The sequence below is a fragment of the Vulpes lagopus genome, chromosome 5, assembly GCF_018345385.1.
Source record: "Vulpes lagopus strain Blue_001 chromosome 5, ASM1834538v1, whole genome shotgun sequence".
NCBI lineage: Eukaryota > Metazoa > Chordata > Mammalia > Carnivora > Canidae > Vulpes > Vulpes lagopus.
Window position 1 is genome coordinate 28,961,355 of NC_054828.1, and position 27,837 is coordinate 28,989,191.

General features: G+C 53.4%; 2 protein-coding genes across 6 annotated transcripts in view; both read left to right on the forward strand.

Annotated features, from left to right (window-relative positions):
- LOC121491749 (protein FAM178B-like) overlaps nt 1-4,001 on the forward strand; it is a 65,295-nt gene extending 61,294 nt beyond the window's left edge. Inside the window, 2 exon segments of the mRNA XM_041756939.1 lie at nt 3,426-3,502; nt 3,982-4,001. Coding sequence (XP_041612873.1) covers nt 3,426-3,502; nt 3,982-4,001 — 97 coding nt within the window.
- LOC121491511 (protein FAM178B-like) lies at nt 570-27,718 on the forward strand. Of its 5 annotated transcripts, XM_041756509.1 has the most exons (6): nt 570-685; nt 3,982-4,069; nt 10,930-11,055; nt 25,365-25,442; nt 25,699-25,851; nt 27,371-27,718. In XM_041756509.1, the coding sequence occupies exons 2-6, from the start codon at nt 4,022-4,024 to the stop codon at nt 27,488-27,490; spliced, it is 525 nt and encodes a 174-aa protein (XP_041612443.1). In that variant the 5' UTR covers nt 570-685; nt 3,982-4,021; the 3' UTR covers nt 27,491-27,718. The 5 variants fall into 5 exon arrangements, with proteins under 5 accessions (XP_041612443.1, XP_041612445.1, XP_041612447.1 ...); XM_041756511.1 differs by lacking the exon at nt 25,365-25,442; XM_041756513.1 differs by lacking the exon at nt 10,930-11,055.
- The last annotated feature ends 119 nt before the right edge of the window (nt 27,719-27,837 follow it).

Consider the following 27,837-nt stretch of genomic DNA (forward strand, 5'->3'; position numbering starts at 1 on the left):
AGGCCACCGTTGTTGCTTCCTGAGCTGCCCTAGAGACATGGAAAAGGCAGCTCACGCCTTTGGCCAGATGCCTGATGGCCTTTTAGGGTAGTTCAGCCTTGGCAGGGCCTGGTTCCCTTCTGAACAAGTGAAGGGCGGGGGGCAGCAGAGGGGGCTGCATTGACCAGTGTTGTTGTCCCAACAATCTAGAGGCCCACACTGGTTAGTGCCTTTGCTTTCCTCCGAGTCCCTGCACGCGCCTGGTGCCTGGCTGGGCTGCCCCTTGCAGGAGCTAGAGGGAAGGCTGGAGGCTGGGAAGCAGTGTGCCTGCATTCCACTTCCCAGCTCTGCTATGGATTTGGAAAAGTCATTTCCAGATTTCGCGGTGCCTTAGGCTCCTCTGAGTGCTAATCCAGTGTCCTGATCTTACGGAGGCCCATGGTGGGGGAGCAGAGGAGGGGGGCAGGGCTGAGGCAGAGGCCTGGCCTGGTGTGAGCAGAGAGCTGGAGCTTGTTTCCTTATATGACAGTGGCTGGGATGGCTCCAGTGGCTTCTGCATCCTCCTTTGTGGGTCTGGTTTGAGTTCCGGGGAGGCCTTGCCGGGTGGGGTCAGGCAGCTTCTAGGAAAGGAAGAGCCCCTGGCCAACCTCTGCTGAGCCCGAGGGCCCCTTTGCTTGCTCCCTGCACAGTTTGGGTGTTATTTAGGGTGAGTCTTTGTGTTTTCTCCTCCATAGAGTACGTTCTCAGCCTAAAATGAAAAAGTGGTCCCCTCCCCTGCCCCTGTGTCCCAGTGGGAACTGAGAGCACGGGAGACTCTTTAAAAGGCAGGGGCCATCAGAATGAAAGGCAGTGAGCAGGCGGGGACAGTGAAGGGGGACATGCCACCCTCAGATGTGGGTTCCTTTTCATCCATTCACCCAGAGCTTTTTATGGTGCTTTTCTTCTTTTCTGGACAGCAGCCCTGTCCTGACCCACCCAGCCTGCTTCTTCCCTTCTGGAACCACCCCGGCTCTGCTCTGCTCTGCTCTGCTGGCCTGCCAGCACCCCCACCCCCAGGTTGGCCCCTCCCCGCGCTCTGCAGGGTAAAGGAGCTCCCACACAGGCCTGGGTTTGGGATTAATGAAGCCCAGATGCAGGACTTTTGACTCTGGCTAGAGTTAGCTTTGGAGGAGCAGCACAGAGGGGCCGTTACCTCCCACTGTGTTCCCGGCCCAGCTGCTGCTGGGGCTCACAGGGAACAGCTGGAGAGCAGGTCCTGGCTGCCAATAAGGTGGAAGCCATGCAGGGTGTGTGGTGTGGCCAGGGTTGGGGGGGGGGGGGGGGAATGGAGGGTGGGGCTCTGGGTGAAGGGCTAGGTCTGGCTGCGCTCACAGGAGTCTGGTGTGGAGGATGATGAAGAACTCCTATTTTCTATCCCATGGGGCTAAACCACACTGCCTCTCCACAGTCTCAGAAGGTCAGGTGGGAACACAAAGTTCTCCGCAGAATGGGTTCAAGGCTAAAGGGAGACAGGGTCAGGGAGGGCCCCACGCTGGTTAACGTCAGCTTCCTGATCAAGAATGGATGGCTGGTGCCTCTCTGAGCTGCCAGATAAAATATAAACAGTGTAGGGGGGAAACTTATGCTAAGAAAATTATTCTTTGTTTATCAATAAGAAATTCAAAGTTAGGGGCGGCTGTATGGCTCAGTCAGTGAAGCGTCTGCCTTTGCCTCAGGTTATGATCTCAGGGTCCTGGGATCAGCCCTGTGTCCGACTCTGTGCTCAGCAGGGAGTCTGCTTCTCCCTCTGCACCTCCCCACCCCCAGCTCAGGCTTGTTCGCATGGGCTGTCTTCTCTGAAATAAATTTTTTAAAAATCTTTTTTAAATGTTTAAAAAAAATTAATTCAAGTTGAATTAGGCATCCTATATTTTTACTGGCTAAATCTGGCAATCCTGTCTCCCCCAGCACCTGAATTTCTTCTTTAAGTAATAGTTTTATTGAACTGCAACATACAAACAGAACAGAACCCAGACCACAGGTGGATGGCTCAGTGGATTGCCACCAGTGGAATCCATGTGAAACCAACACTCAGGTCAAGAAATAAAACATAAGCAGAACCTGCCCACCCCACCCCCAACCATCACCACTGCTCAGGTTTCCAACAGCTGCTATTTGGCCGTTTTTGTACTTTATATGAATTAAATCATGCACATGTATTCTTTTGTATCTGGCTTCTTTCACATGACATTGTGAAGATCATCCAGGCCTTTTGAATGTAGTTTTAGCTCACTGTCATTATGTGTAGATAGAGCCCAGTCTGTAGATGCATTCTGATGGTGTATTATAAGTGCACTTCCACCTTTGTATGTGTATGTGTACCTAGGAGTAGCATTGCTAGGTCACAGGGTGAGCACGTGTTCATCTTTAGTTGATCTTGCTAAGCAGTTTCTTAAAGTGAATGTACAGTTGAAATTCCCACCTACTGTGTGTGAGCATCTCTGCTGCCCTGCACCTTCACCAGCACTGTGCATTTCCCCCTCTTTCATGTCCTTTCTCGTGTATGGTGTTACTGCCTGCTGTTTTTTTTTCTTTTCCTTTTTCTTTTCTTAAGATTTTATTTATTTATTCATGAAAGAGACAGAGAGAGAGGCAGAGACATAGGCAGAGGGAGAAGCAGGGTCCCTGTGGGGAGCCTGATGTGGGACTCCATCCCAGGCCCCCGGGATCACAACCTGAGCCAAAGTCACTCAACCACTGAGCTGCCCAGGTGCCGCTTTTTTCTCTTTTTATTCAAGAGCCTATTGCTTTGTTGATCTCTCTTTCTCAATCAAGTGCTAAGAAAATCATCAGGGCTCCTGGTTGAGGTACTAGCCTGCCCAGCCCCACAGGAGCTTTGAGGAGCTGCTCCTACCTCAGTTCCTCATCACCCAGGAGCGTCCCTCGTGAGGCCTGGGCGGCAGCAGTCTCTGCCCTAAGAAAGCTGCCGTGAAGACTGGACCACCTAGCCCAGAAGTTGACAGGCTGGATCCTGCCTCCCCAGAATACTTGCTTAGCATTTCCCAGTGCTGCCAGTAACAGGCTGTCCGGGATGTCTAGTCTTTCAGTTCCTAATGGTGTCATTCCAGGGATATGGGTGAGAGCAGCTGTGGGTCCCTCTGGCAGGGGTGTTACCTGAGGGCATTCTCCTCTAAGGAGAAGATTCCAGCCCAAGTGTCTTCCTCATGCTCCTTGTTTCCTCAAACTTCAGAACCTGTCCTTTGCTTCTTCTGATGGAGGCTCTCTGCAGGAACTATGGACTGTGACCACATCAAGGTCCATGCCAGAGGCTGACATCTGCTGCCCATGGAGGGGCCACCATGTGTTGATGTGCAAGAGAGATGTGACTCTCTTGGTGGAGACAAGCTGTGGCAGGGAGCATGGGCAGAGGAGGGGCCCTCGACCCTTCTTCCCATCACCCCCTCCAGCCTCCTCAGCCACCGCCCCCCAAGCCTCATCCTGGCCCACTCTGATGGGCCAGGCATGGCTCATATGCCCACCCTAGGTGAGCATGTTCACCAAAGGAAAGTTGATGCTATGTGAAGGAAAAAGAAAAAAAAAAGTTTAGCCCCACTTTCCACTACCCCACTTTGGCTGAAAGATTCTAAGGCTACAAAGGACAGAAAAGGCAAAGGTCTATGCAAATGCCGTTAAAGGTTCCTTATCTCTGTATATCCACAGATAAGTGTAGATACTGAGAGAGAAGGATCAACTAGGAAGGAAAACACTACTTCACCAGCCTCTGAAATTACTAGTAACTTTACTTTTTTTCCTTTGGCTTGTTTTTTAATTTTCCCATCACATTTTATTGCTTCTAAAATAAACAATAAACACTATAAACCAAAAGAGCCAGGCAGAGTACTCTGGACAGCACAGCTTTCCCATGTTCACTGCTCAGAGTGTATCCTGCCCCCACGTGGACTTCTAGCCCACCCGCTGTGAGAGTGTCCCACCCCTCAGTTCCTCTAACTCCTTCCTTCACAGGCAGCTTCGAAGCCAGCTGAGCCTCGTGATCATTGCCCAGATGCTGGACCAGCAAGAGATCCTCCCTCTCTGGGAAGAGAAGGCCCAGGTGAGTCTTTGCCTCAGCTGGGCAGTAGCCATTGGGCCCTGGAAGCCTGTGGGTGAGCAGAGTCTCTCCCCTGAGGCCTGCCTACTCCTGCGACTTTTCCCAAAGGTTGGGAGCCTCAGGCCAGGAGAGTCAAATTGAATTTGAACTTTTCACTCATATTCCTGCATTCAACACTTACTGTTTTGTACGCCTTCTGTGTGCTAGGCACTGAGGATAGAGCAGTGAGCTGGGAGCATGTGTTACTTTTGTGTTTTTAGTTGTGGTAAAACATGCATGACATAAAATTTACCATTTTAACGTGTTTTTTTGGTTTGGGTTTTTTTGTTGTTGTTGTTTTTACTATTATGACAATTTTAAGTGTAGAATTCAACCATTTTGAAGTGTACAATTCAGCGGCACTAAGGACATTGACAATGCTGTGCGGCCATCACCACCATCTATCTCCAGAAATCTTTTTTCATCCTCCCAAATAGAAACTCCATACCCATTAAACACCAATTCCCATTCCCTCCTTCCATTACTTTTTATAGGAGGAAAAACCAGTGGAAGTGAAGACAAACACTATGCACTTAGAACTACTCCGAGTGCCTCTCCTTTTCCAGTGTTAGGCATTCTTGGGGCAGCAAGAAAAGTAGAGCTTTGTCTTCTTTCCCCATTCCTCTTCCCCCCAGAAAGCTCTGACCACAGCCTCCACAGATCAAGGCCCTAGGGGCAGTGTGGGTCCCGGCCAGCCCAAGAATGGGTGGCAGAGAAGCTGAGCATGCTCTCTCCCTTCCCCCTAGGATCCCAGAGTAGTTGCTGGGTACAACTGAACCTTCTGGCTCAGCAATACGAGAGGGGCAAGGCAGTCCCTGCGAAGGGCTGTGTGTCTCCATTCTAGAGGTGTACTGGGCAAGCCTGTGTAAATGTGTAACCCCTTGCCCAGAGTGCTGAGAGAATGTTCCGGCACATCCCAGGGCAGGCTGGACAATATAGCTGAGTCTGCAATGACGTGATTGTAGGGCGGGTGCTCAGAAAGCTAACTGGTTGTGTTGGCTTTTCAGAGTGGGCTCGGCCTGGCTTTTGCCCTGGCTGCCCTCTTTACCATAAATACTTTCTCCCTAGGACTTAGCATGGCTGGGGCTTCTTGTCATTCCAGTTCCTGCTAAAATGTTGAATTTTAGAGGCCTTTCCTGATCACCCAATCCAAAGTTCCCTGGTACCATCACCCTGTTTTAAATTATTTGTATTTATCTCCTGATATTTTCTTATTTATTTGGTCAGAGTCTGTGTTCATACACACACACTCACACACCCAGCAGCAGCATCTTGAGTACAGAGACTAAATGCTTTCTACTCACCACTGCCTGTGGCATCTAGCACAGTGCCTGGCACACAGGAACTCAGCATATGCTTGTGGAGTGAATGAGCCTGAGGTTGAGTTCCTGGAGTGTGCAAGAGGAGGGTCCCTTTCCCCAGAGACCTGGGGAGGTGTGGGGGAGGGAGTGGCCTGCACTGGGGTCACTTCACACAGGTGAAAGCTTGACGACAGAGCATCTCTGAAGGAGGAGAGACCAAACAGTGTCTTGGGGATGCCAAGCAGTTAGGGGTGGGGACAGGCAGAGATGCAATAGACAGACAAGATCACAGGGCCCCAGAGAGCTGTGGATGGCAGATGGGGGTCGCCGAGCCCCAAGGAGCATGGTGTCAGCAGAGCAGGGGGGAAAGGCCAGAGCATCAAGATCAGCATTTCTCCAGCTATGGGTGAAGGGTAGAGATCACCACCCACCTGCAGGGTTTCGCAGTGACCAAAAGGTGGCTCAAGCATCAGGGTCAAATGAAGACTTAGACTTTGTTTTGATGGGTTTTTTATTGCCTAGAGCCAGTACATGGGAGAGTGAGGGGAACATAATGGAGACCAGAGAGTCAGGAGGGGAAGTGCTATGGAGGAAGAGCTGGGTTGTCTGGGCCTGGTGGGCCCTTTAGGGGAGGCAATGAACAGGGTTCCTCAAAGTGGGGATGTCTCCCGGAGGGAGAGCTGGCCTAGGAGCCCCCAGCTGCTCCCCAGAGCCTGCCAGGGCCAAGCCAGGCCCACCTCTGCCCAGCTCCGGGGCTTTCCAACCATACTAGTCACCCACATTCCCACCATGCACCCATCTATTCAGGAAACCCTAGCTAATCACTGCCTGTGTGCCAGGCTCTGTCCCAGGCTCCGCACCAGGAACCAACCTCAGAACAGAGGATGTAAGCCAGGTGGGCCGAGGGCGCAGTGACTAACTCTGCCTGAGGGCAGTGAAGTGGCTTCCAGAGAAGGTGTCCCGAGCCGGTCTCAGAGGCTGAGTCAGTGCTAGTGTTGCAGAGGAGTCTGCAGGCAGGCATTGCAGGCTGTGCACAGCTGCACCAGCCTCCTGGCAGCTCTAGGAGGGGAAGGACCAGCTGAGGCCTGCCTGCAGCCCTCCCTGCGTATTTCCCCCATCTCCACTGCAGGCCTGGGGCTGCTGTGTGGCACCTCCTAAGTCTGCCGGCTGCAGGCACTCCCCTTTCCAGTCTGGCCTGTCAGACAGATCCTCCCTTTCAAAGGGCCACCTTGGCCCCCGAGCCGCCCCTGGCAAACCCCATAATGCCCCTTTTCCCAACTTCTCCTTGTGGCCCACCTGTGCCACCTGTTCTTCTTGGCCCTCCTTGTGGGCCAGCCTCACACCTTCTGAACACAGCTCTGTGCCCTGACCCCCCTTCCTTTCCATCATCACATCCCTGCCAAAATGGTGGCAGCCAACACTCTGCATAGTACAGGCTATGTCCCAGGTGCTAGTCTCAGAGCTTACCTCTCATAGCAGCCCCAGACAGTAAGGACTGTTACCATGAGACGTTTTTCACAGATGGGAACACTGAGCCAGGTGCAGCTAGGAAACTCCACAGGGTCATACAGTGGGAAAGCTGTGGAGCTAGGATTTGAATCCAGAGTTCTTGTTCTTGACCACCGCAACATACTGTCTCCACTTTTCCGGCCCCTTCCTCGGCTTTCATTATGGTGACAGCCCAGACCACATCTGCCACTTTATGCTGAAGCTACCGTGCTTTATCCTAAGTAGCAGATAGAAGGACAAGAGCTGTCCCTTCTACTTCCTTTGTTGATGTATAAGTGCTTGATAAACCTTATCAATTAATTGACTATGAAGGGGAGTCCAGGGGTTGAGAATTGACTCCTGTCCAGGTACTCTGTGGTGACTACCTGGACAGAGGCCTTTCAGGGCACCACTAGGTACCCCTGGATGGCTTGGCTCTCTGTCTTAGGATACAGTCTAAAGCCCTAGGAACAGGAGCTGAAGAATTAGAATTTGAGGGATGAGACTTCTGTAGGTGGTCAGGATGCAATACCCCAAGGCTTGCATTTTCCAGGAGAGCCTTGGGATCAGGCTGCTTCCTCTTGTCCTTGGGAATCCTGGAAATATCCCAGAAAGAGCAGAGTTTTGGCTTCATGCACCAGTGTGCTTCATACCCTGTTCAGGGCACTGAAGAGAGCCCTGAACAGAACTCAGTCTCTCCCTTGTGAAACTCGTGGTCCCAGGAGGGGCGGCAGGGAACAGACACAGGCACCAAGAAAAAAGTAAATATTTGCCATACCAGATGGTTACACGGGCTCTGGAGAAAAATGAAGCCAGATAAAGAGGAGAGGGAATGTTGGGAGATGGGGACATTTGTGCACAGAAGTGAAGAAGTAAGGCAGGTTTCCCGGGGAAGAGCCTTCCACACAGGGAACAGCAAAGGGCAAAGGCCCTGGGGCGGGCAGAGTTCTCTTAGGTTAGAGGAAAAACAGAAGCCACTGCAGCTGGAGCAGAGGACCAAGGATGGAGTAGTAGAAGTTGAGGTCAGACAGGTAAGTGGGGATTCAATCCGTCAGCATCTCCAGGCTATGGTAAGGGCTTTGACTTTTATGCTAAAGAGGAGAGCCATTGGAAGGTTTTGATAAAAGAAACAATCTGACTTATAAAATATTTTAAAATTATTCTGGCTGCTATGTTGAGCATAGGCGGTTGCAATAATCCTGGAGATAGTGGCGTAGGTGGTGAGAGGTGGTCCAACTCTGGGTGTATTTGCCAAGTCCAGCCAGTGGGACAGGAGATGTAAGAGAAGGGAGACGAGGAGGGCTCCAGGGTCTATGCAGCTGGCAGCATGAAGAAGCCCTTTACCAAGATAAGCAAGACACAGGTGGAACAGGTTTGGAGACAAATTGGGAGTTTGCTTCTTATCCCAGGCCACCTCTTACAACACAGCAAACCTCTTTTGTCAAGCCATGACTTTCAGTTTGGAGTTTGGAAGACATGAGCTTTAAATGGCTGAAACGGAGGAGGACAAGGGTCTGCATTTCCTGGGGAGAGGCTGGCTGCAGCCCTGCCCTGCATGCCTTCACTGAATGGGTGCTTATGAAACACATGCCACATGCCAGGGGCTGTGCTCGACTCTGGGGACACTGCAGTGAACAAAACTGCCCTCCTGGGCCTTACATGCTAGTGAAGGAGAGGGGACAGATGATAAACATAACGAACAAGGAAATTACAGAACATGTTAAGGGGTGGTAAATGGGGTAAAAACAAAAGTAGTTTGGGGCAAGAGGAATGGCAGGTGTGGGTGGTGTGGGTGGCAGGGTAGACAGGGGGCTGGGGCTAGAAAGAACAGGGACAGCTGTGCATGTCTGGTCAGAAGGCCTGGTCGGGATGCAGGCCCTAGGGAGCAGCAAGGCTGCCTGTGCCTCACAGACCCTTAAGATCCTGGCCTTTCTCCACTGGGCAGATAGAAGCACGCGGGGTCTGAGCACTGGAGTGACTGACCGTGTGGACAGTTGCCCAGCTGGAACTTGCCTACCTCCTCCTGCCCATCCAGCAGATAAGACCAGTGGAGGCCTGCCTTCCTGGGTGATCATTTGCCTCTTGCCTGGAGGTGTCTCTCCTAATGGGCTGATTGTTTGCAGAGACAGCTCCCAGCAGTGGGGGTGAGGTGGGGAGGTGCAATGTCAGGCCCTGGCCCCACTGGGACGCATGGTCCAAATAAGCCCTTATCCTGGTTTACCAGGGGTGTGGCTTACCAGAACTGGAAACAAAAGAGAGCAAGCAATCAGAAGGCGGCAGCTTGCTGCGCTGAGCAGGGTGAAGCACTTTTCGAGGAGAGGAGAAAGATTGGAGCTAGCAAGCGAGCTGAGCCGCTGATCTGCTGTTGTGTACTCTGCCCAGCCCCGCCCAGGGCTCCTGTAGCTGGGAGGGTCTAGCTGGGGCGAGGCTGCCTGCCTGAGGATGGCTTCTGGGGGCGTGGGCTGCAGTCTGGCCCCTGTGCTTGGACAGCTGTGATCCCCAAGCAGGCAGGGCTGTTTTGGAAACCCTCCCCAGCTTTGCAAGACGTGAGTGAGATGGCATAGCTCAGATTTTGGTAAACTTCCAGATGGTGCCTCTCTTCGCCTAGAACCTTCTCTCTCTCCCTGCCTCCTCCTCTCCCTTCCTAAAGGGATCAGACACTAGGCCAAGAAGCCCTGGCCCCCTTCCAGGAGCCAAGGCCCTAGGCCTGTCTCCTAAGTCTTCAGCCCAGCTGCTCTTGTGGGCTGTCTAAGCCTGTGGCCCGCTGAGATGCTGAGCAGGTGTCTGCAAGTGAGTCAGGGAGAGGAAGCCAGGTGTGTCGGGCAAGGCTGGGCTCGAGCAGGGAGCAGGACTGGGGGCTCCGGCCTAAGCCCTTTTGGCCACACTGCACCTGCTACGTCTAAAAAGATGGTGCCTCTGTGAATTCCACTGGCTCAGTTTCTTCATTCTGCATCCCCCTTTCCCAGGTTGCAGGTGGCCCAGAGGGGCCAGGGCCCAGAAACTGCCTGCCTCTGTCCTGACCACAAGTTAGCTCCAGGGCAGCTGGGTGGTCCATGTTGGGGCAGAACCCAGGCTGCCCAAACCAGGTACAGCCACTAGACCAGGAGTGGCTGGCTCACTGCAGCCACCTGGGCTTATGCCGGCGCTGTGCCGGCGCTGTTTCAGGGAGGGGTGGGAGCACTCCCATTTGTTCAGAGGGTAAGCAATTTACATGGGGAGGGGTGGGGCAGTTAGCAGATTAAGTGACATATCAACCAAATGCAGTGTGTGGACCTCTGGGAATCCTCATCCCAACAACACAACTGGTAAGGACATTTTTGAGACAATCAAAGAAAACGGAACATGGTGTTAGATTGCATAAGGAATTCTTGATAGTTTTGGGCGGGAGAATGATGCAGTGACCATGCTGGGGAAAGAAATCCTTATCCTTTTTGGTGAGAAGCTCTTTATGGGTAAAATGATACAATGTTTGGATTTGCTTTAAAATCCCCTGGAAGCAAAAGGGCGGGGGCGGAGAGATGGGGGCAGGCAGACTGATGTGGAGCATGGAGCCAGTGCAGCCATCTCAAGAAGGGGGTGGGTGGTACAGAGCCTCTGCTCCTCCCTAAGCCTCTCCAAGCCCACAGCAGGTTCAGTGAAGAGAGGCACCAGAGAGCAGCAGCTCAGTGTGGGAAGAGTCTGGCGCTCTCCACTGGCCTTGGTTCTTTCAGGCCTGAGTGCTTACCCCAGAGAAGTGGATCAAACCCCCAACCTATGGAGATCTTAGTTCACTCCTTTCAAGGAAGACTCAGCCTGTGCCAGACACCATGTGCATGTGTGACTCTCCTCTCTTGGAGGACAACAGGTGGTTGTCTCCATCTAACAGATAGGACACTCAGGCTCCAAGAAGCCATACAGCATGCCAGTGAGAGGTGGAGCCAGGTCATGGAAGCTGGTGGTCTGGCTCCAGAGCCCAGGCTCTGACCTGCTGGTGCTGACTGAGTCCCCAAGTGTCCCAAGCACCCTCTGTGTGACAGCCTCTCTTCTCCTCCCCAGCTGTCTTCACTCAGCCAGCTCCTGACCCTCATGAAGCCATCATCCCTCAGGCAGTATCTGGGCTCTGAGACCTTGCCACCCTGCTGGGAGCAACAGCCAAAAGCCAGTGCTGAACTAGACCACAAGGTGAGCACCTCGTGCCTGCCCTCCTCAACCAGGGTATGGCACCACCAGGTGGCCAGGAAGGCAGGGCCATCCACACTGCACAACCTGTATGTAGGGCCTTCTTGCTGCCAGGCTTCCTGAAAGCCTAGGGCCTTAAAATTTCAGCAAGCTGCCTCCCTCTGGTGAGAGGAGGTGCTCACCATCTCTGCATAGCCTGTAATTAGTACCCTGGTTTGCACCCCTCTCGCAGGTGGAGTGGGGCGCTGTGTGCACAGGCATGCATGTCCCAGCCCCCTAACCCCCTGGCCTGCCCCTGGGTTTGCTGCATCTTCTATAGTCCAGTAGGGATGTGTTAGCATGGGGTGCTCCATTAGTCTTAGGTTAGAGAGGATGCGGGAGCTGAAATGCTGGTGAGGGAAGTGGAGCTGGGCGTCTCCTACTGCGCCACTAAGGCTGAGTCCTTGGCCTTTCCCAGGTTCTTCCTTTTTTTTTTTTTTTTTTTTTTAAGATTTTATTTATTTATTCATGAGAGGGGGTTGGGGGAGAGAGAGGCAGAGAGACAGGCAGAGGGAGAAGCAGGCTCCATGCAGGGAGCCCGACGTGGGACTCGATCCCGGGTCTCCAGGACCACAACCTGGGCTGAAGGCAGCGCTAAACCACTGAGCCACCCAGGCTGCCCTCCCAGGTTCAGACCAGAGCCGTGGTATGGGAGCATAGGGGGCTTCAAAGTGGGATCCCCAAGCCTGGCTCTGGGAGGTGGGGAGGGTGGGGTTGTGTGGATCTCTATATGAGCTCCCCTATCCCCCCGGGCCTCAAGGACAAGGAATGGAGATAAAGATCTTTCTAATTTAAGAAAGTAGTAATTCCAAAAGCTCACTTGGAGGTTGGATGTTGACGATCCAGAAGTCCACCCTTTGGGCATTCGCTCTGCAAATCAGATAAATGAATTAATTTACTTAATGAACACAAATGAACCATTAAGAAAATATGATAATCCCAGGTGTATGCTCCTCTCCTGGAACATGGAGGTAAGGTTATCTTTGAGTCTGTGCCTAATATTAGTGCATTTATGAGCCTGCCGCCTGCCTCCCAGGAGAGCATGAGCTGTGTGCACACCCCGTTCTCATCTCCCAACGATTTCCTGGGAAATGAGCTGTTTGTGGCAAATGTGTTTGGATGTTCCAGGGCCTTGCAAAAGCAGTGGGGTCAGCTCATGGGTGGGAAGGGTCTGTCTAAGCAGGACACAAGCAGGCAGGCCCCAGGCAAGGCTGAGGGAAGAAAAAAGAAGAGAGAAAGAAGGGGAATGGTAGCAGAAAAGAGGCCTGTATCTGATCTACCCAGTGAAGAGTGTGCACTTCACACACTTTGGAGGCCACTCCTGTGACCTCACTCAGCACAGCTGTGACCACCAGGATGGAGGTTTCCACTTGGCTCCTTGCTTTTTGGAGCCCATCTGGTAGCAAATGTCTCTTTAGCAACCAGGGAAGGAGTTAAGTGGCCTGAGGGCGTCCTTTATTTTGAGCACTGTTCTCCTGTGTGTAAAGGAAGCCTTTGCCCCTGGTCAGCTATGATAATGGAAGTGCCCTGTGTGTCTCCAAAAGCAGGGGTATTGGCCCAGCCCAGGGCAGTGAAGGGAACATCTGAGGCCAAGGCAGTCCTCCAAGGCCTTTGCTGTAGCTCCATACCCCCTAGGACTGAGGGATGCCTGACAGGGAGGTAGCCAGGAGCGGGGTAGGGGAAGGAGCACTGGCCTGGAAGGGGAGGAGGCGAGGCTGGTGCAGCGGAGGGGCCCCTGCACAGAAATGGGAAGCGTTCTGTCACCCTGGGCGGGTGCTGATCAGGTGGGGCAGGTGCGGGGCTCCCACAGCCCAGCCCTGCCCTGCTCCCACCTTGGCCAACTGACTCCTCATTAGGCCCCAGCACGTTTCATCTTCAAAGATGATCAGGCTACTCACCAGCCAGAAAGAGCAGCGGCGTCAGCCGCCCAGTTTTACAGGGAGTGGTGGTCTGGGCCTGGGCTGAGCCTTTCATCCCTAGTGCTCACAGAGTTTTTGTCTTCCTTCTCTCCAGGGGTAGTGGGGAAACTAAGGCCAGAGTGAGCTTGGCCCTAGGCAACCCAGCCTGCAGGGGACATAGGGCTTTCCCAGCCCTGGGGGCTGCTGGGCTGAGCCCCATCCCCCAGGCCCTACTCACCCTGTCTGGGAGATTTCCTGTGAGAGGCTGGGTGACAGCCCTCCTCCAGCCTTGTAGATAAACACTTCTGCCAGGCTCCCCTCCCCCTGCTCTCCCCATCTCCTCCTTTGCCCCAGGGCTGTGTGTGTGTGTGTGTGTGTGTGTGTGTGTGATGCATAGCCCAATCTCCTCCCTCTTAGGAAGCTCCCAGCCTTCTTCCCCTCCCTGCCTGCCCTCCCTAGGGGTTGGGCAAGTGAGCTGCTGCCTGGTGCCCAGGGCCTGCCTGTCTCTCCTTACTGATCCTGTGGCTTTGCAGTTGACCCTTGACGGGTGGGTCTCCTCAGCTAGACTATGGACACGCGGGGGGGGGGGGGGGGGGGGGCTCTCCACAGCCACCATATATTTGTCACTGGATAAGTGAATGAATGAAGAAATGAATGAATGCAATCTGAGTTCCTCTTTTCCTCTCTGAACTCCCTTCTTCCACACCATCTGGCCGTCCACTCTCCTACCTCGTTTCCAGAGACCTCTCCCACTGCTTGCCCTCTAACGGGCCTCTACCCGTCAGCCCCCTTGTCTTTTAAAGTCCTTGTTTCATTAAGTCCACAAGGGTTTATAGCCTGCACTATAGTCTTGTGTTGGAGGTCCTTGACTTCGGAAGTGCTACCCGCTTATGAGAAAACCAATCACAGCACATTGTAATTATAAGCTGGTGAGATTCCTGCCTGGGAAAGCTAACAGCCAAGGACAACAAAAACAGCAACCTGGTCCTGTAGCAGCACTGCGGGGAGGCTGAGGGGGCAGCCTGAATGGGCTGTTCAGAGAGAGGTGAGTCAGAGCACAAAGTGTCCTGGCATAAAATGTAAGATTCTGCTTCCTAGCGCGATGATGAGAATACTTTCAGCATTTTCAAGTGCTTTTGTTAACGAAATGGTTGCTCGCCCCTTGGTGGGGCTGTCCCAGAAGAGAATAAACATGGAAGTCAGAGTGAGGTGTGAGAGAAGTGGAGAGGATATTTTAATGCAGGAGGTAACTCTAGACAGTGGGCCTCCCAGTGTTTCCCTTGGGTCCTTGGGTCCAATTCTGTCAGAGACCAGCGCTCTCCCAGGCCCCCTTGTGTGAGCTTGACCTCTTGACCGCCCTGCAGACAACTGAGTAACTAGGCTCAATTTGGTACCATCTCCACAAAGCGCCCCTGTCAGGCTTCCAACCCAGAGCCAGGAGTTTCCTTTTCGGTGACTGGAATGAACTGTCTTGGGCCAGATTTTGGCTAGTAGATTTTTCCCAATCTCAGAGTGTTGGCCTATTCAAGTTTATTGAGATTCTTGATGTTTTGGTCTTTGTCAGACCTGCCATTGTATGTTCTGTTTCTATTTACCACACTTTCCTGTTGTTTCTTGCTTTTCCCCAGGCCTTTTACTGTAGTGAAGGAATTTTTTTGTTCCATTTTTTTCTCCCGGGGATTGGTAAGATCTACAGAACAAGGATCTTTATGGTAGGATGTAAGTTTTTCCCCAGTTTGGTTAAATTTGGGAACTTTGAGGAAGTTGAGTGTCATGTGGGAAGAAAATGGATCTTTACAAAGGGGGAAGTCCCAGAGTTGGGGATGCATCGAGGCACTGGGAGCTGGGTTCGTGGCTCCTTGTTTTCATGGGCATGTCTTCCAGCAGCCTGATGAATGTCCTCATGGGACAGGCAGCATGGGCATGGGGCCCACTGAGGGTTCTGCATCTGTGATAGTCCCTATTCCCCCGGGGCCAGCTGCAGGAGGCCTCACTACCCAGATGGAGCCTGGGGACCACAGGTGGCTCCAGTCAGCTTCCTCACCGTGCACACCGTATGCTGTCCAGCTCTGTGCTTCCAAGCCTTGGGGATGACTTGTGTGCTGGAGAAGCCTTGGGGATGGTTGTGTACTGGCGTGTATAAAGAGTTGATTTTTATGTGGGGGCGGGTAAGTGCTTTATGCTTGAGTGATACACTGGGGTAAACAAACTCTGCCCTGCTTCACAAACTCCTTTGTGCTCACTCCTGAGTCTCTGCACATCTCTGCAGAGGGTGTGGGCCTGCCAACACTGTGTGTGTGTGTGTGTGTGTGTGTGTGTGTGTGCACACGCGCGTGCACGCGCACATGCCTGGCTGCATGCATGTATGTCTGTGTTCATATGTGTTGTGTATATCTGTGTATATCTTTGTGGTGTGCCCTCATGTTCATAGAGCTGACAAACAAGTTTGACTGCTTTTGTTCCTGCCATGACTGCAGCTGGCCTGTCCCTGTGTCTGCTGACCCTGCCAAGAGCCCCAGAGTGCCTGGGGTGTGGTCTGGGAGGTTGGGGAGAGTGGGCAGGGGAGGGGTGCCCCTAGGGCCTGGCAGCTCTGTGCCTGCCTCCACTCTCCTGCTGGCACTCAACACCAGCAAAGGGACATACTCCCTCAGGCTCGGCTAGAGCTCAGGCCCCTCACCCTGTGTCACCCAGAAGCACAGGTGGAGAGGAAGCCTCTCCCTCTCTCCATACTACTCTCTGCCTTCTCACCTGCAAGTGCCTGTCCTTAGTTCCTGCACCTTAGGGAGAATCCTGCCCACAGGGTTGTAAAACTTGGTCAGAGTAAATAAATAAATTAGATAGATAGATAGATAGATAGATAGATAGATAGATAGATAGATAGATAAGATAGATAAAACTTGGTCAGGGCAAGATTAGGTGGGTTGGGAAGAAATGAACTGACTTTAAGAAACAGAAAATAGATCTTCAGGAATCCTGAGTTCCTCCTTGCCTAGTCTGTGTTTGGTTCCTCTATACTTCCTCCAAAATGGGGAACATAAATATCTCTTGAAATAAACCTCAAAGAGATGGTGTCTGGGAAGCTGGCCCTGAGGGGAGCTCCCTGCACCAACCGTGGGTCACACCCACCTAGGAGGCTGCTGAGCCTCTTTAGAATGGGTATCTCTGAGCAGCTGAGGGCCACGTGGGGCCTGGGCCCAGACCAGCTTTGTTCGGGTCCCAAGAAGTCTGGCTTCTTTGCAAGTGTGCAAGCAGGGCTTAAAGTGACAGAGTGAAGCCAGGGAGGGCAGGCTTGGATTCTCTAGGCAACTTCCAAGCCTGCTCTCTGCTCCGGGCCCAGTCCTCCTCTTGGGACTCTTGGGGGTAACCGTCCCCAGGCACAGCCCTTACTCCATGCAGAGTGACTCACCTGACACTGACACTGTCTGGACCTGATACTCTACTCCATCTCTTCGTCTTTCAAGCCCTCCTGGACAACCCTGTGGTTGTCTTCCTCCTATTCTTACTTAGGGAAAGGCAATCCTAAGTGCCTGTACATCATATCCAACTCCTCTGTCAGTGGACCCTACTTCATCCCCACAGCTTTTTTCCTGCACGTCAGACCATACCACTTAATTCCAGGCAGTGGACATCATTCCCAGAAATCATAGGAAATGTGAAATGTCAGGCTTCCATTCTTTTTGCTCCTGCTGTTCATCCTGGCAACGCCTGGCTTGTCTCCCCAGTCCTTGGATTCCCATGGTCATTATAGTCTGTTCACTTGACCTATGGCCTGTCCACACATTTCTTCACACACCTAAACAGAATCACCTTCGAGGGTTGGGTCCAGGGTCTATCTCACCTGCATACACTGCTCCCAATGAAATAAGTGCCCTGGCAGGTGCAGCCTTTGGGAGGGACCCTTGCCCACCTCCCCAGCACCTAGCCCTGCCCACCTTATCTCTTTTCCCAGGCCATACCTTCTAAGGGACAGTGCCATCTAAGTGCTAAGTCTAAACATTGCAGGAGGTGGGAGACCTCAGCTCCCATCATGCCCCTAAGGGGGACCAGGAAAGGTGTGTGAGGTCCCCTACTCACCTCCTTGGTTGGAGGAGCACTTGCCAGGCAAGCCATGACCTTCTCAACTGCTCTTCTGCTCACTACCTTTTCTGTCCCTTCTCCCCTGCCTTTGCCAGGACTCTGTAGTAACAGAAACACAGAAACATATACTGCAAGGTCCTAGAACAGCTTATCAGGCTCAGCTGGACCAGGAGCTGAGCAGTGTCATGAAACCTCAGTGTTTTCTGTGTCTCTTGGCTCTGCCCTATGTTGCATTCCTAGGAAGGCTTTCCTTGCTGGTCCTGAGAAACTCCAGGTTTATGTCCTTTCCCCAAGAGCCCTAGCCAGAGGGGGAAAAAGAGCCCTCGCCAGAGGGGGGAAAAGATCCTGGAGTCCTAACCAGAATCCCAGAGTTGAGTCTCATTGGCTTGGCTTGGTCATATCCTCATCTGTAAGCCAGTCAAATAGGCAGGTATACACTGGCCTGCCCAGATCATGTGTCTTCCCCTAGAGTCAAGGTTGAAATCACTACCATGAAGTATAGGGAATTGAAGGATGGGACACTCTGACAAAGGAGGGAGCAGGATCCTAGGTACCCAGAAGCCTTAGATGCCCATAGCTTGGTCTGCAGCCATGGGCAATGGCCCTACTCTCCAATATCCACGGGAGGTATAAGGAGGGCAGTGCTTCTGGGACACCTCGGTGGCTCAGCAGTTGAGCGTCTGCCTTTGGCTCAGGGCGTGATCCTGGGATCTGGGATCGAGTCCTGCATCAGCCTCCTTGCAGGGAGCCTGCTTCTCCCCCAGCCTGTGTCTCTGTGTCTCTCATGAATAAATAGAATCTGGGGGGGGGGGGGGCAGTGCTTTCCAGACTCCTCCCATGCCAGCACACCAGGGGGCAATTCACTGAATGAGAAAGATAAGAAAGAGAAGAAGCCATTGCTTTTGAGGAAATAGCTTTTGAGGAAGCCACTGCTCTCAGGCACTCTAGCCCCTGGAGGATGCCCATGCCAACACCCTGGCAGGTTTCAGTGGCTCCATCCGGCACAAGCACCCACATACTGATGTGCTCGTGCATAGCCAGTCCTAAATTCTCAAACATGTGCACTGAGAATCTTGTCTCTCTCTGGGTAGTAGGCAAAGCTGGGTTTCCGGTCCACATCCCCCTGGGGTCAGGGTCTCTAGTCCCCAGCTGGAGGAGCAGGAAGAGCCAGCCCATCCCTGCTTGTCATCTCCCCTACCCCCCATGGCCACCAGGAAGCCAGAAAGGAAGGGTGGGCTGGGTGGGAACCCTCTAGCAAAGGCTTGTCTAAGGCCCCTCACAGGCACAGGAATGGGTCAGATGCTCTGAGATAATCTCCCTGCAGCAGATCCACAGAACTAAAACCTCTCAGCCTTCCTGCTTTTGTCCCAGCTCCATCTCTCCATCATCCCCACTCCCACCCCCACTCCACTCTGCCGGGGCCTCCTTCATCCTCAGTACCAAGAACAGGGCCCAGGGCTGCTCAGGGTCCATCCCAAGTTTGGGATAAAGCTTACAAGAGAATCCCTGTGTCTGTCTGGAGTTCAGGGTCTGGAATCCTTGAACTCACTTTCTCTGGGCATCTGGAAGTGAAGGTAAGGGGCTCACCTTCTGAGGAATGGGACTAGGCAGGCCCATGCAGGGGTCCCCCAAGGTCCCTCAGCAGTCTCAGTAGACACTGTGTGCCTGGTTGCCTGGCTGGGACCCGAGAGCCTGCCTTGCAGGCAGTGGCTAAGCTAGAAGTCCTGCTCCCATGCAGACTCTGCCAGCCTGTCTCTCATCACCCTCACTTGGCCTCATCACTACTCCATATTTAGGGCACTACCCACCCTTGTGCCCACATGGGCACTTTCTTTTTTTTCTTTTTTTTCTTTTTTTTTCTTTTTTTGGCACTTTCATTTACAGAATTAAGTGCCTGGCCTTGGAAGCTGGAGGGTAAGTGTGGCAGGCCCTGCCTGTGACATCTGCTCTCCGGCCTCTACTCTGTGCCTTCAGGGACCCTGGGTTAGGGAGTGGCTTTATGTCACCATCTCATTTCCTAATTATCAGTCACACATCTTTGTCATCTCCTTCTTGTGAAGACTTACAACCCATGACCCATCCTGGTCAGAGTCTCTTCTGAACTCCGCTGTCCTTTGGGCACATCCTTCTGCTTGCTGCTTTAGTGCTGGCCCAAGCCAAGGTCAGGGAGTAACCTTGAAGCAGTAGCAGCATGAGCAAGGGATACTTGTGGGCACTGTGAAGAAATAGCATCCTAGAGATGATAGCAGGTGCCACACTCCAGGATGGGTCCAGACAGAGTTCACCTAGAAAAACACATCCCCTCTCATGTTTTGTTCTAGTGGACATAGCAGCTGGATAAGGCTCGCCTCTCTCACCAGGGGGAGGCTCCTGGCCTGGGGCCTCCAACTAGTCCTACCTTGGGATTACTCATTACTGATTATTATTGTTGTTATTTGCCCCTCCTGGGGTAGAGTACCTACCACATGCCCTTAGGGCCTAGGTTTGGGGCCCCACTCCCCATCCTATGGGTACAGCCTCATCTTCTCCCTATCCTGCCGGCTAATAGGCCCTTGGGCCCCTGTCGTGCAGTGCAACGGGAGCTTGTTCCTTCTGAAAAGGATTGCCTCCAGTTCAATCCCGTTTATGGAAAATACACAGAACTTGTTCAGCCTTAGGGAGAGAGGATAGACATCTGCTTCAGACCTAACTCTCACTGGAGATGGTCATGAGTCAGGGGACCTCTCCAAGCTCAGCCTCCACATCTGTTCAAAATGAGAACCATCAGGCCTCTCTGGGAGCCCTGCTGGGTCAGGGTACTGTGAAGAGGCACTGTAGGTTTAAATTAGTTTTTTTTAAAAAAGAAAAAGAATTCATGGAGGCCTAGCTCTGGCCTTGGGTCTGAAACTTGCCAAGGTAGACAAACTAGACCAGTGCTGTTTCGGTCTTTCCGGGACTAGATTGCTCCTAGAGTTGACCTTCAGCATGTGTGCATGCATCTGTGTCTGACAGAACAAAACCTGAGTGGACGCACATGTGGCAATGATGGGACCTATGCAGAATTTTGACCCTGGGCTCCATCGTGAGGCCCTTGGGACAGGGCTGAGGGAATCCCAGCCAGATTAGGTTGAAAGCAGTTCCCCCAGGCCAGTCACCCCCTAGGGCCCTTGAGCATGGAGAGGTGAAAGCAGAGGAGACTGCTCTGGGGTCTTGGCGTCCCAGGCAGGGAGCTGGCACCCGTAGGCCTTCAGGGCCCGCTTCCTGAGCCAGAGCCCCTTGGCCCCAGCAGCCAGGCCTCGAGGGACATGTCCTTTGGTGAGTCTTGGTTTTCCCCAGCAGGTGTTCTGAGTCAGCCTTTATTCTGTCTCCCCCCCCCCCCCACCCCCCCCACCCCCACAGCTGCCCCAGAGCCTGACTGGACCTGCTCCCACGTGATGCCCACCCCACCTGGCAGCCTCCAGGGAAAGGGCTTGGTTTGGAGGCTTGCCTAGGGCCAGCCTGGATTCTTGGTCGTGACCTGAGTTGGGAGAAACCATGGTGCTCTCACCAGAAGGAGTGACTTCCTGGGAGATCTCTGCCTCCTCTTTTCTGCTCTTTTTTCATGTAAATAACCCGGGCCTAGGACTACTTCCTTGGTATTAGCTAGAGGGGAGTTTTCTAAAAGATGGGAGTTCCTGGGAAATGTTCACCCTTTTTCCCTTCTGTCCTATGACGGAGCCTTGGCCCGTGGTTCCTGGGGTCAGCACTAACTAGTCCGGGAAAAGGAGACACTGGCCTTCCCCTCCTCCTCTCTGCCTCAGAGGGTGACAAGTCCTATCTCTCATCCTTGTTGTCCTTCCCCAGGGGGAGGGCAGGGCTTTAAGGCTCTAGAGCCAGGAAGGAGGCATCCTGTACAGAACTTCTCAGAAAAGTTGGCCTGCCACACTCTGGGGAGAAACCCAGAAAATGAAAGCTGGCGGGGGTGGGGACAAACCAATGGTCTCATCTTGTCAGCATTGGGTTCAGGCACGTCCCGCTCCTTGCCCTCCGACTCTGCCTTTCCCCAGGTTGCTGACTGAGGTTTCCCAGGCTCCCTCCGAGTTCCGAGTTCTGTAGGGGCTTCCCAGCCTCTGTTTACACCCAGTCGGGGGAGGAGCTGGGCAGCTGGCGCCCGTGGGGGCCCACTTCTCAGACAAGATCCTGAAGGTCAGAGATGCATGGCAACCCCCCAACCCCAAGGAGTGTCTCGGCACTGCCCTCTCACTCTGAAGCCACAGTGACTTCTACCCCCTCCCGACACACATGGGACTTGGAAGCTTGGAAGGTGCCTCCTGCTGAGGAAAGGGCCTCCTTGGACTTCCAGCTGTGGAGAAAACGGGTGCCAGCAGGGGACTTGGACCTCTGGTGTACCAACTGCAGCATGCCCTCTGCCCAGCTTCCCTTCTCTGCCTTGAGAGGGAAGACACAGCCCTGTGTCTCCGTGGTGCCAGCCAGGACAGGACCGGGCTTGCTAAGTTCAGGAGCTGGCCACAGCGCAACTGGAACAGGAAACGCAGCTCCCACACCTGGCGGTTTACTTCGTGGCCCCCGGGAAGGGCCTGCTCTCCCCACTGCTACCTCCCTTGGAGGATGGAGGCTTGGGCACAGCCCCTCCTGGCCAGAGCCCCAGGTTATGCTGTCTGCCCCTCGGACCTTCACAGAACAGGGCAAGGGAGAGGAGTCTGGGGGTTCAAAGGAGCCTCGTGCACCCAGTGCCCCCCATCTGTCCAGTTGTCTGGGTGGGATCAGATGCTCTCTTACCTCTCCTCAATGCGCTGGGGCCATGGGTCTAGGGGAAGGGAGAGGACCATGTGGGCTGGGCACGTCCCATATAGTATGAAACTTAATCACCCCCACCCCCTGCCCCAGAAGTGCTATTACAAAGACTGCTGTCTTTGTGGTGATTTCTCTGCACGAGTGGAACTGTATCCCGTTAAGTTGAATCAAAGTCTTCCTTTTTAAAGGGCCTCCCCAACCCCAGGGATCACTCTTGGGGGTGAGGAAAAATGCATTCTGCCCTCCTTGCAGGTAGTGGGCAAGATTTCCTTCCCCCTTTGGGAAATACAGCTTACAAAATGTGGTTCACAGAACTAACATTTCCTTCTTGATACTCCTGCCCTGTCCACCCCCCAAAAAACACACATTCAGAATAGTTTTCCTGGGATTTCCCCCCTGGATTCAGTGATGGGAATCAGCGTAGGAATGAAGTTGTGAAACCCGCACACGCTAGTCCTTCGTCCAGGCTGCTTTTTTTTCTCTCAGTAAATCCCCACTGCACAAATTTTCCTCCAGGGCATTGCTCAGATCCTGGGCTCACCCTCACCACGCCTCCCTTCTAGGAAGATAGATTCTGCTGGGCTGCGGGTGGGGGCCTGAGAGCCCCAGGGACAGAGACTGGCCTCGGTACCAGTCCCAGGGTGGCTCTGAGGTCCCTTTCAGGCCCAAGCTTTGTATACGGCACAGGGGCCTCTGACATGCAGAGATCTCTCTGGAGCCTTTCCCCACCTTCCTCTAACCCACCAATGGCTCTGCGGCCCCTGGGTATTTTCTTTGGCTTCTCCTGTGGCCTCTCACTAGCAGTTTGCTTGGTGCCCTCTCAAAGACAAGCCTGGGTCCTAAGAGCAAGAGCACTGCCTTTTTCAGGGTCATGTCTCTCTCCTTTGCCCCCACACCCACCCAAACCCAGTAGGCTCAGTCGGTTATAACTGGTATTCTCTGATTTAAAATTAACTGTAAAAAGCTTAAATTGTATTTGGATTATAGGAGTAAAGCACGCACATTGTAGAGAAATAACCTTAGAGAAAAGAAAAGATGAAGGATGTCCTAGAATCCTGTCAGACACAGCCACATTTGCACTCTGGTGGTATTCCATCCCAACTGATTCTAGTGCCTCCTTCTGGTGGGGGAAGGGGGGCAGTCTGTCCCCCACAACCCGGCCACCCTGTTCAAGAGCCTTGAATGACTTCCACTGCCCACTGTCCAAGCCCTCTGGTGCCAGCCCAGTCCTTCAGGGTATCCCCTCACCCCCAGCTGAGCCAGCTACCTGGTAGTCGGTCCTCCAAAGTGCCCTGCCTCGGTTTCTTGCATCAGCGGAGGATCTGTCTGGTGTTGTAATCTTGGCCCTGCCCCCATTCCCACAGGGCCATCTTCACCTCAGATCCTACTGTTCCTTTGAGGCCTGGTTAGGCTTAGTCAACTTCCTCCTTGAAGCCTTCTGAGCTGTATACCACTCCCTCCCCCACCAAAAAATCCTAGAAGGACCCTTTCTTTTTGGTCTATGGGGAAGCTGAGATGCAGTATTTGTTGACCAAATGACTGCCTTCCTGAAGTATCTCTTTCTAATGTCTAAGGATTTGTGGCTGTGTCTTAGTCAAGGGACAGTGTCTGGCACACAGGTCTGTGCCTGCTTTATGGGGGAGGTGGGGGTGGCATGAGCCTTTTGCCAGGACTGCAGAGTTAGAAGGAGTTCTGAATGCTGTGGACCTCCTTAAGGCAAAGCCAGGCTGGGGAAGGGGAGCCTGTGGGAAGCAGCAGCTTGCCAGCAGACCAGCTCACTGACAAGCCAGCCCAGCTGGGGGATTCAGGCATAGGCAGCTGCAGGACCTGGCAGGTGCAGCTGGCTCAGAGACTGGATCTTCCCCAACCTGGGGGCAGCACTGCTTGAAGGCACACCCGTGGTCCCCTGGGCTTTCCACACTGTCTTCTCCCTCCCTGCACTGTGCGGTGTTGCGGGACCCAGCCGGATTATGAGGTCAGGCCCCCTGTGGGCCTCAGCTGTTGTGAACAGGCTGGGTCCTGAGTAAGACAAGTGCTGCTGGGCGGAGGGCAGGTGGCTTCCCTTCTCAGGATTTTACACCATGGTATTTTGAGTTTGAGAAGACCGTACTCCATAATACCATGTCTGGTGTCCTCAAAAATGGTTCTGGCTCCTGCCCTAAGGAGGCTCCTGGGTCCATGCAAAGTGGCTGCTGCTGTTTCTGGATGATATGGGCAGGGGAAGTAGGGGCACAGGGGAGTCTTGGGCTGGTTTGGAGCCCCAGCCCTGCTATTACTGTGCTTAAGCCCTGCCTGCCTTCTCTGGAGCTTGCCTCTCCCATCCCAGCTCAGCCTCAGAGCTAGTTATCTGCAATGGGCACAGTGGTGGGGTTGTTTCCTGCCACCCTCTCTATCTCAGACCAAGGAGTCTGAAGGGGACCAGGCAGCAGGCATTTCTGAGTGGAGGAGGGGCATACCCGCAGACAGGACTTCAGAGTGCCGGGAGCTTGCTACCTTTCACATCAGAAGCCATGCCTGTCTTTGAGGACACTCCCCTCCCTGTGCCTCATTTTGTCTTGGTAGAGATAAATGTCCCATAAAAGAATGGGTACTGACAGAGTCCAAGGGCACCCTGGGATCAAACCATTCCTGAGCAGATAGGATTGGGTCCTGTTTGTACTCCTCAGAGTATCCAGGGGGCATGAACAAGGGTATGAGTTGGAGAGTAAGCCTGCAGATGCTTAACCAAAGTTGTCTCCTGTCTCCTCTCTTTTCACCATCCTTCTTGGCTCAACATGCTTTGACTGTGCACACAGGGCTACACCTCTGTCTGTGTAAGTGGTGTTCTGCCGACAGGCAAGCTGGGCACCCAGGGGCCAGGTACCCCCATAGAGAATAGTGGCATCTGGCATGGGTTCCTCAGGGAACAGAGCAAGACCACAGACACCATGCAGGGTCAGAGGGCCCTCTCCCCAGAATGCTTTCTCTGCTGGGCTCCTGGGATAGGGCTAAGTGACAGTATAGATTTCTGGATGGCAGAGGTTTCTTTTTCTGAATGAAGGAAGAATAGTCATCCGTCAGAGGGAAGGTTCTTTTTTTTTTTTTTTTTTTTTCAGCTTAGGGATTTATTATTTTTTATTTTTTATTTTTTTAAATAAATTAATTTTTATTCGTGTTCAATCTACCAACATACAGAATAACACCCAGTGCTCATCCCGTCAAGTGTCCCCCTCAGTGCCTGTCATCCATTCCCCCCCACCCCCCGCCCTCTTCCCCTTCCACCACCCCTAGTTCGTTTCCCAGAGTTAGGAGTCTTTATGTTCTGTCTCCCTTCCTGATATTTCCCACACATTTCTTCTCCCTTCCTTTATATCAGAGGGAAGGTTCTGAATGAGGGGGTCCACAGCCCTCCATAAGGATACCTCCCTAGAAACTTGCTGGGAGCCCAGTGGTGGGCTGAGTCCCCATCCTTGGTCTCTGGGCCTGAGATCAAGGTGTCTGGAGGTGACAGAGTTAGGGGAGCCTGTCTCTCTGTGGTCTTTCCAGGTCTGCTACCTGTGCTACAGCCTGCTGACACTGGCTGGGGTGGTGGTCAGCTGCCAGGATATTACTCCAGACCAATGGGTGAGTATCCCTGGGGGCTGAGATGGGAGGCTGTGAAAGAAGTGCTGAGGGAGCAAGGTTCCCTCCTCTTCCCAGTGTCCCACAAGGCATTCCCAAGGGATACTGACCCAAGCTCCTCCCTTTCCTGCCCTACTTCTGACCAGGCATTCAAATCCATTCCTCTCTTTCTCTGATTTTGTTCTCCTTACTCCCCTGCTGTGGCTGGGCCTGGCCTATGCCACATACACCCTCCCTCATGCACACCCCATCCCTGCAGGGAGATCTGCAGCTGCTCTGCCTGCAGTTGGACCGCCATGTCAGCACCCATATCCGGGAGAGTCCCCAAGCCATGCACTGGACCAGACTCAAGGACCTGGCTGCCCAGACCTATATCCGCTGGCAGGAGCTGCTGGCCCACTGCCAGCCCCAGGTGGTGACCCCTCTGACCCCTAGACTAGGGAGGGGAGGGAAGTGGTCAGGCCAGCTAACCAGAGCCAGCAGCATGTCCACCCTCACTGCAACTACTGAGCTCCTGGCTGGCCATGGGTGGAGAGGGCAGCGTGGGTGGAGGGAGGGTAGTGGAGATGCCTCAGAGGACCTTTATCACTTTTACCAATAATCAAATGCCCAGGGCAGCCCAGGTGGCTCAGCGGTTTAGCGCCGCCTTCAGCCCAGGGCGTGATCCCAGAGACCCGGGATCAAGTCCCACGTCAGACTTCCTGTATGGAGCCTGCTTCTCCCTCTGCCTGTGTCTCTGCCTCTCTCTCTCTCTCTCTCTCTCTGTGTGTGTCTCTCATGAATAAATAAATAAAATCTTAAAAAAAAAAAATCAAATGCCCAGGGCAAGGGTGTAGTGAGGGGGAGATGAGAGGCCAACTCCTGGGCAATTGCAAAGAAAAACCTCACCCTAGGGAGTAGTAGTGGTGAGCAATGCCCCAAGAAGGGGCACCAGATGCACCAGTTGTCCACTTGTCCTGCAGGCCTGAGGCTGGCCTCCTACTCTGCTGGGAGGGACCCTCTCAGTCTGCCCTGGTCCCTCCAATTCCTGCAGCAACAACCTCCATGCCCCTGATTTTCTCGGGCTCTGTTAGGTAATAATACTCATAGCTTATACTGAACAATGACCCCTTTACTCCATGAGACAGGTATTGTTACAATCCCATTTCACAGACAAGCTAACCAGTCACTGAGAGTTTGAATAGCTTGCCCCATCACGAAGGCAATGTGTAAGTGTCAGAACCAGGGCACACATCTGGCCTGACTCCGGAACCTACAGATTTAAGCACAGTCCAAGCCCTGCTCTGGCAGCCAAGCTTCTGGCTTCTATCCCTCTGACAAGCAGCACCCTCTGGCTTAGGGGGGCTCTTCCCTCCCCTAGCCCCCAGGCCTTGACGGAGACAGGCTGGGTCTGATGAGCATTTCTCCACTCATGCTCCTCAGGCTCCCAGCTTGTCAATCCTCTGACTTTTTTCTGCTTGTCCTTCCTTCTGTAACCTCTGACTTGGGGCTGACACATTGGCCACAGGCTGTGGCTTGGGTCTCAGATTTCGCAAGTCTCTGAGAAAGCTGGAGAGCAGACCTCACCCTCAATCCCCAGGGAACTAGATCACACTAGTCTCTGGTGGGAAACAGTGTGTTTGTCATGAAGAGAAAGAAAAGTGACTTGTGGCCTGGCCAAGTCAGGGGGCAGGCCCCACCATCCTATCACACTGCCCTGGGCCTTCAAGCCACAAGGAGAGGGAAGCCAGGCAGAGCACGCATGCGCTGTGGTCAAGTGGCCTGTTGACCCGCCGTGCCCTCTCCTGCCCTGGGAGCCATAGGACTCTTGTAGCCCAGCACCTGGCATGAGGAGGCCTGCAATGGATGCTGATGCTGGAGAGTCCGGGAGCTTCAGGACAGTGGGCACCACCCGGGCCGGGGCCATCATACGGTTTTTCTCTTTGCCACAGGCCCAGTACTTCAACCCCTGGAAAGACAACAGTCTCCGGCTGTTGGCTCTGGCAGGAAGTGAACAGGGCTCAAGGAATAGGAGGAAGCAAAGAACAGAGGCCAGAGGAGGACCAGTGTGATGAAGCAAGAGCCTGCCTCCACGCTGCTCCTGACCCCGTCAGGACAATGAACATGATGCCTCCCTGCCTGGCCTACCCCTCAGCCCTCCTTCCCATCCCGGCTGCCTCCTCTGCCCCCAGGCCTTTATGTCCACACTCCAGTTTCCCAGGGCCCTCCTGGGCCTTCCCCACTCTCCTTCTTTCTCTGTCACTAATGTGAGCTTTCTTTGTGCACACTAAAGTCTTATTTCAGCATCGGTGGCTTATAAGATTTTCTCCAGTCCCTGTCCTAAGTGCCCAGTGTCCAGTTTCCTGACATCCCTGCTGGTGCTGTGCTGAGTTCCCACCTTAACAGTCATGTGACCCAG

Excerpts from the sequence above, each read along its gene's own strand:
- LOC121491511 (XM_041756509.1), top strand. The coding sequence starts at position 4,022 with ATGCTGGACCAGCAAGAGATCCTCCCTCTCTGGGAAGAGAAGGCCCAG. Across the intron at positions 4,070-10,929 it reads TCTGGGAAGAGAAGGCCCAG|CTGTCTTCACTCAGCCAGCT; the intron begins GTGAGTCTTTGC and ends TCTCCTCCCCAG. Across the intron at positions 25,852-27,370 it reads TGGCCCACTGCCAGCCCCAG|GCCCAGTACTTCAACCCCTG; the intron begins GTGGTGACCCCT and ends TCTTTGCCACAG.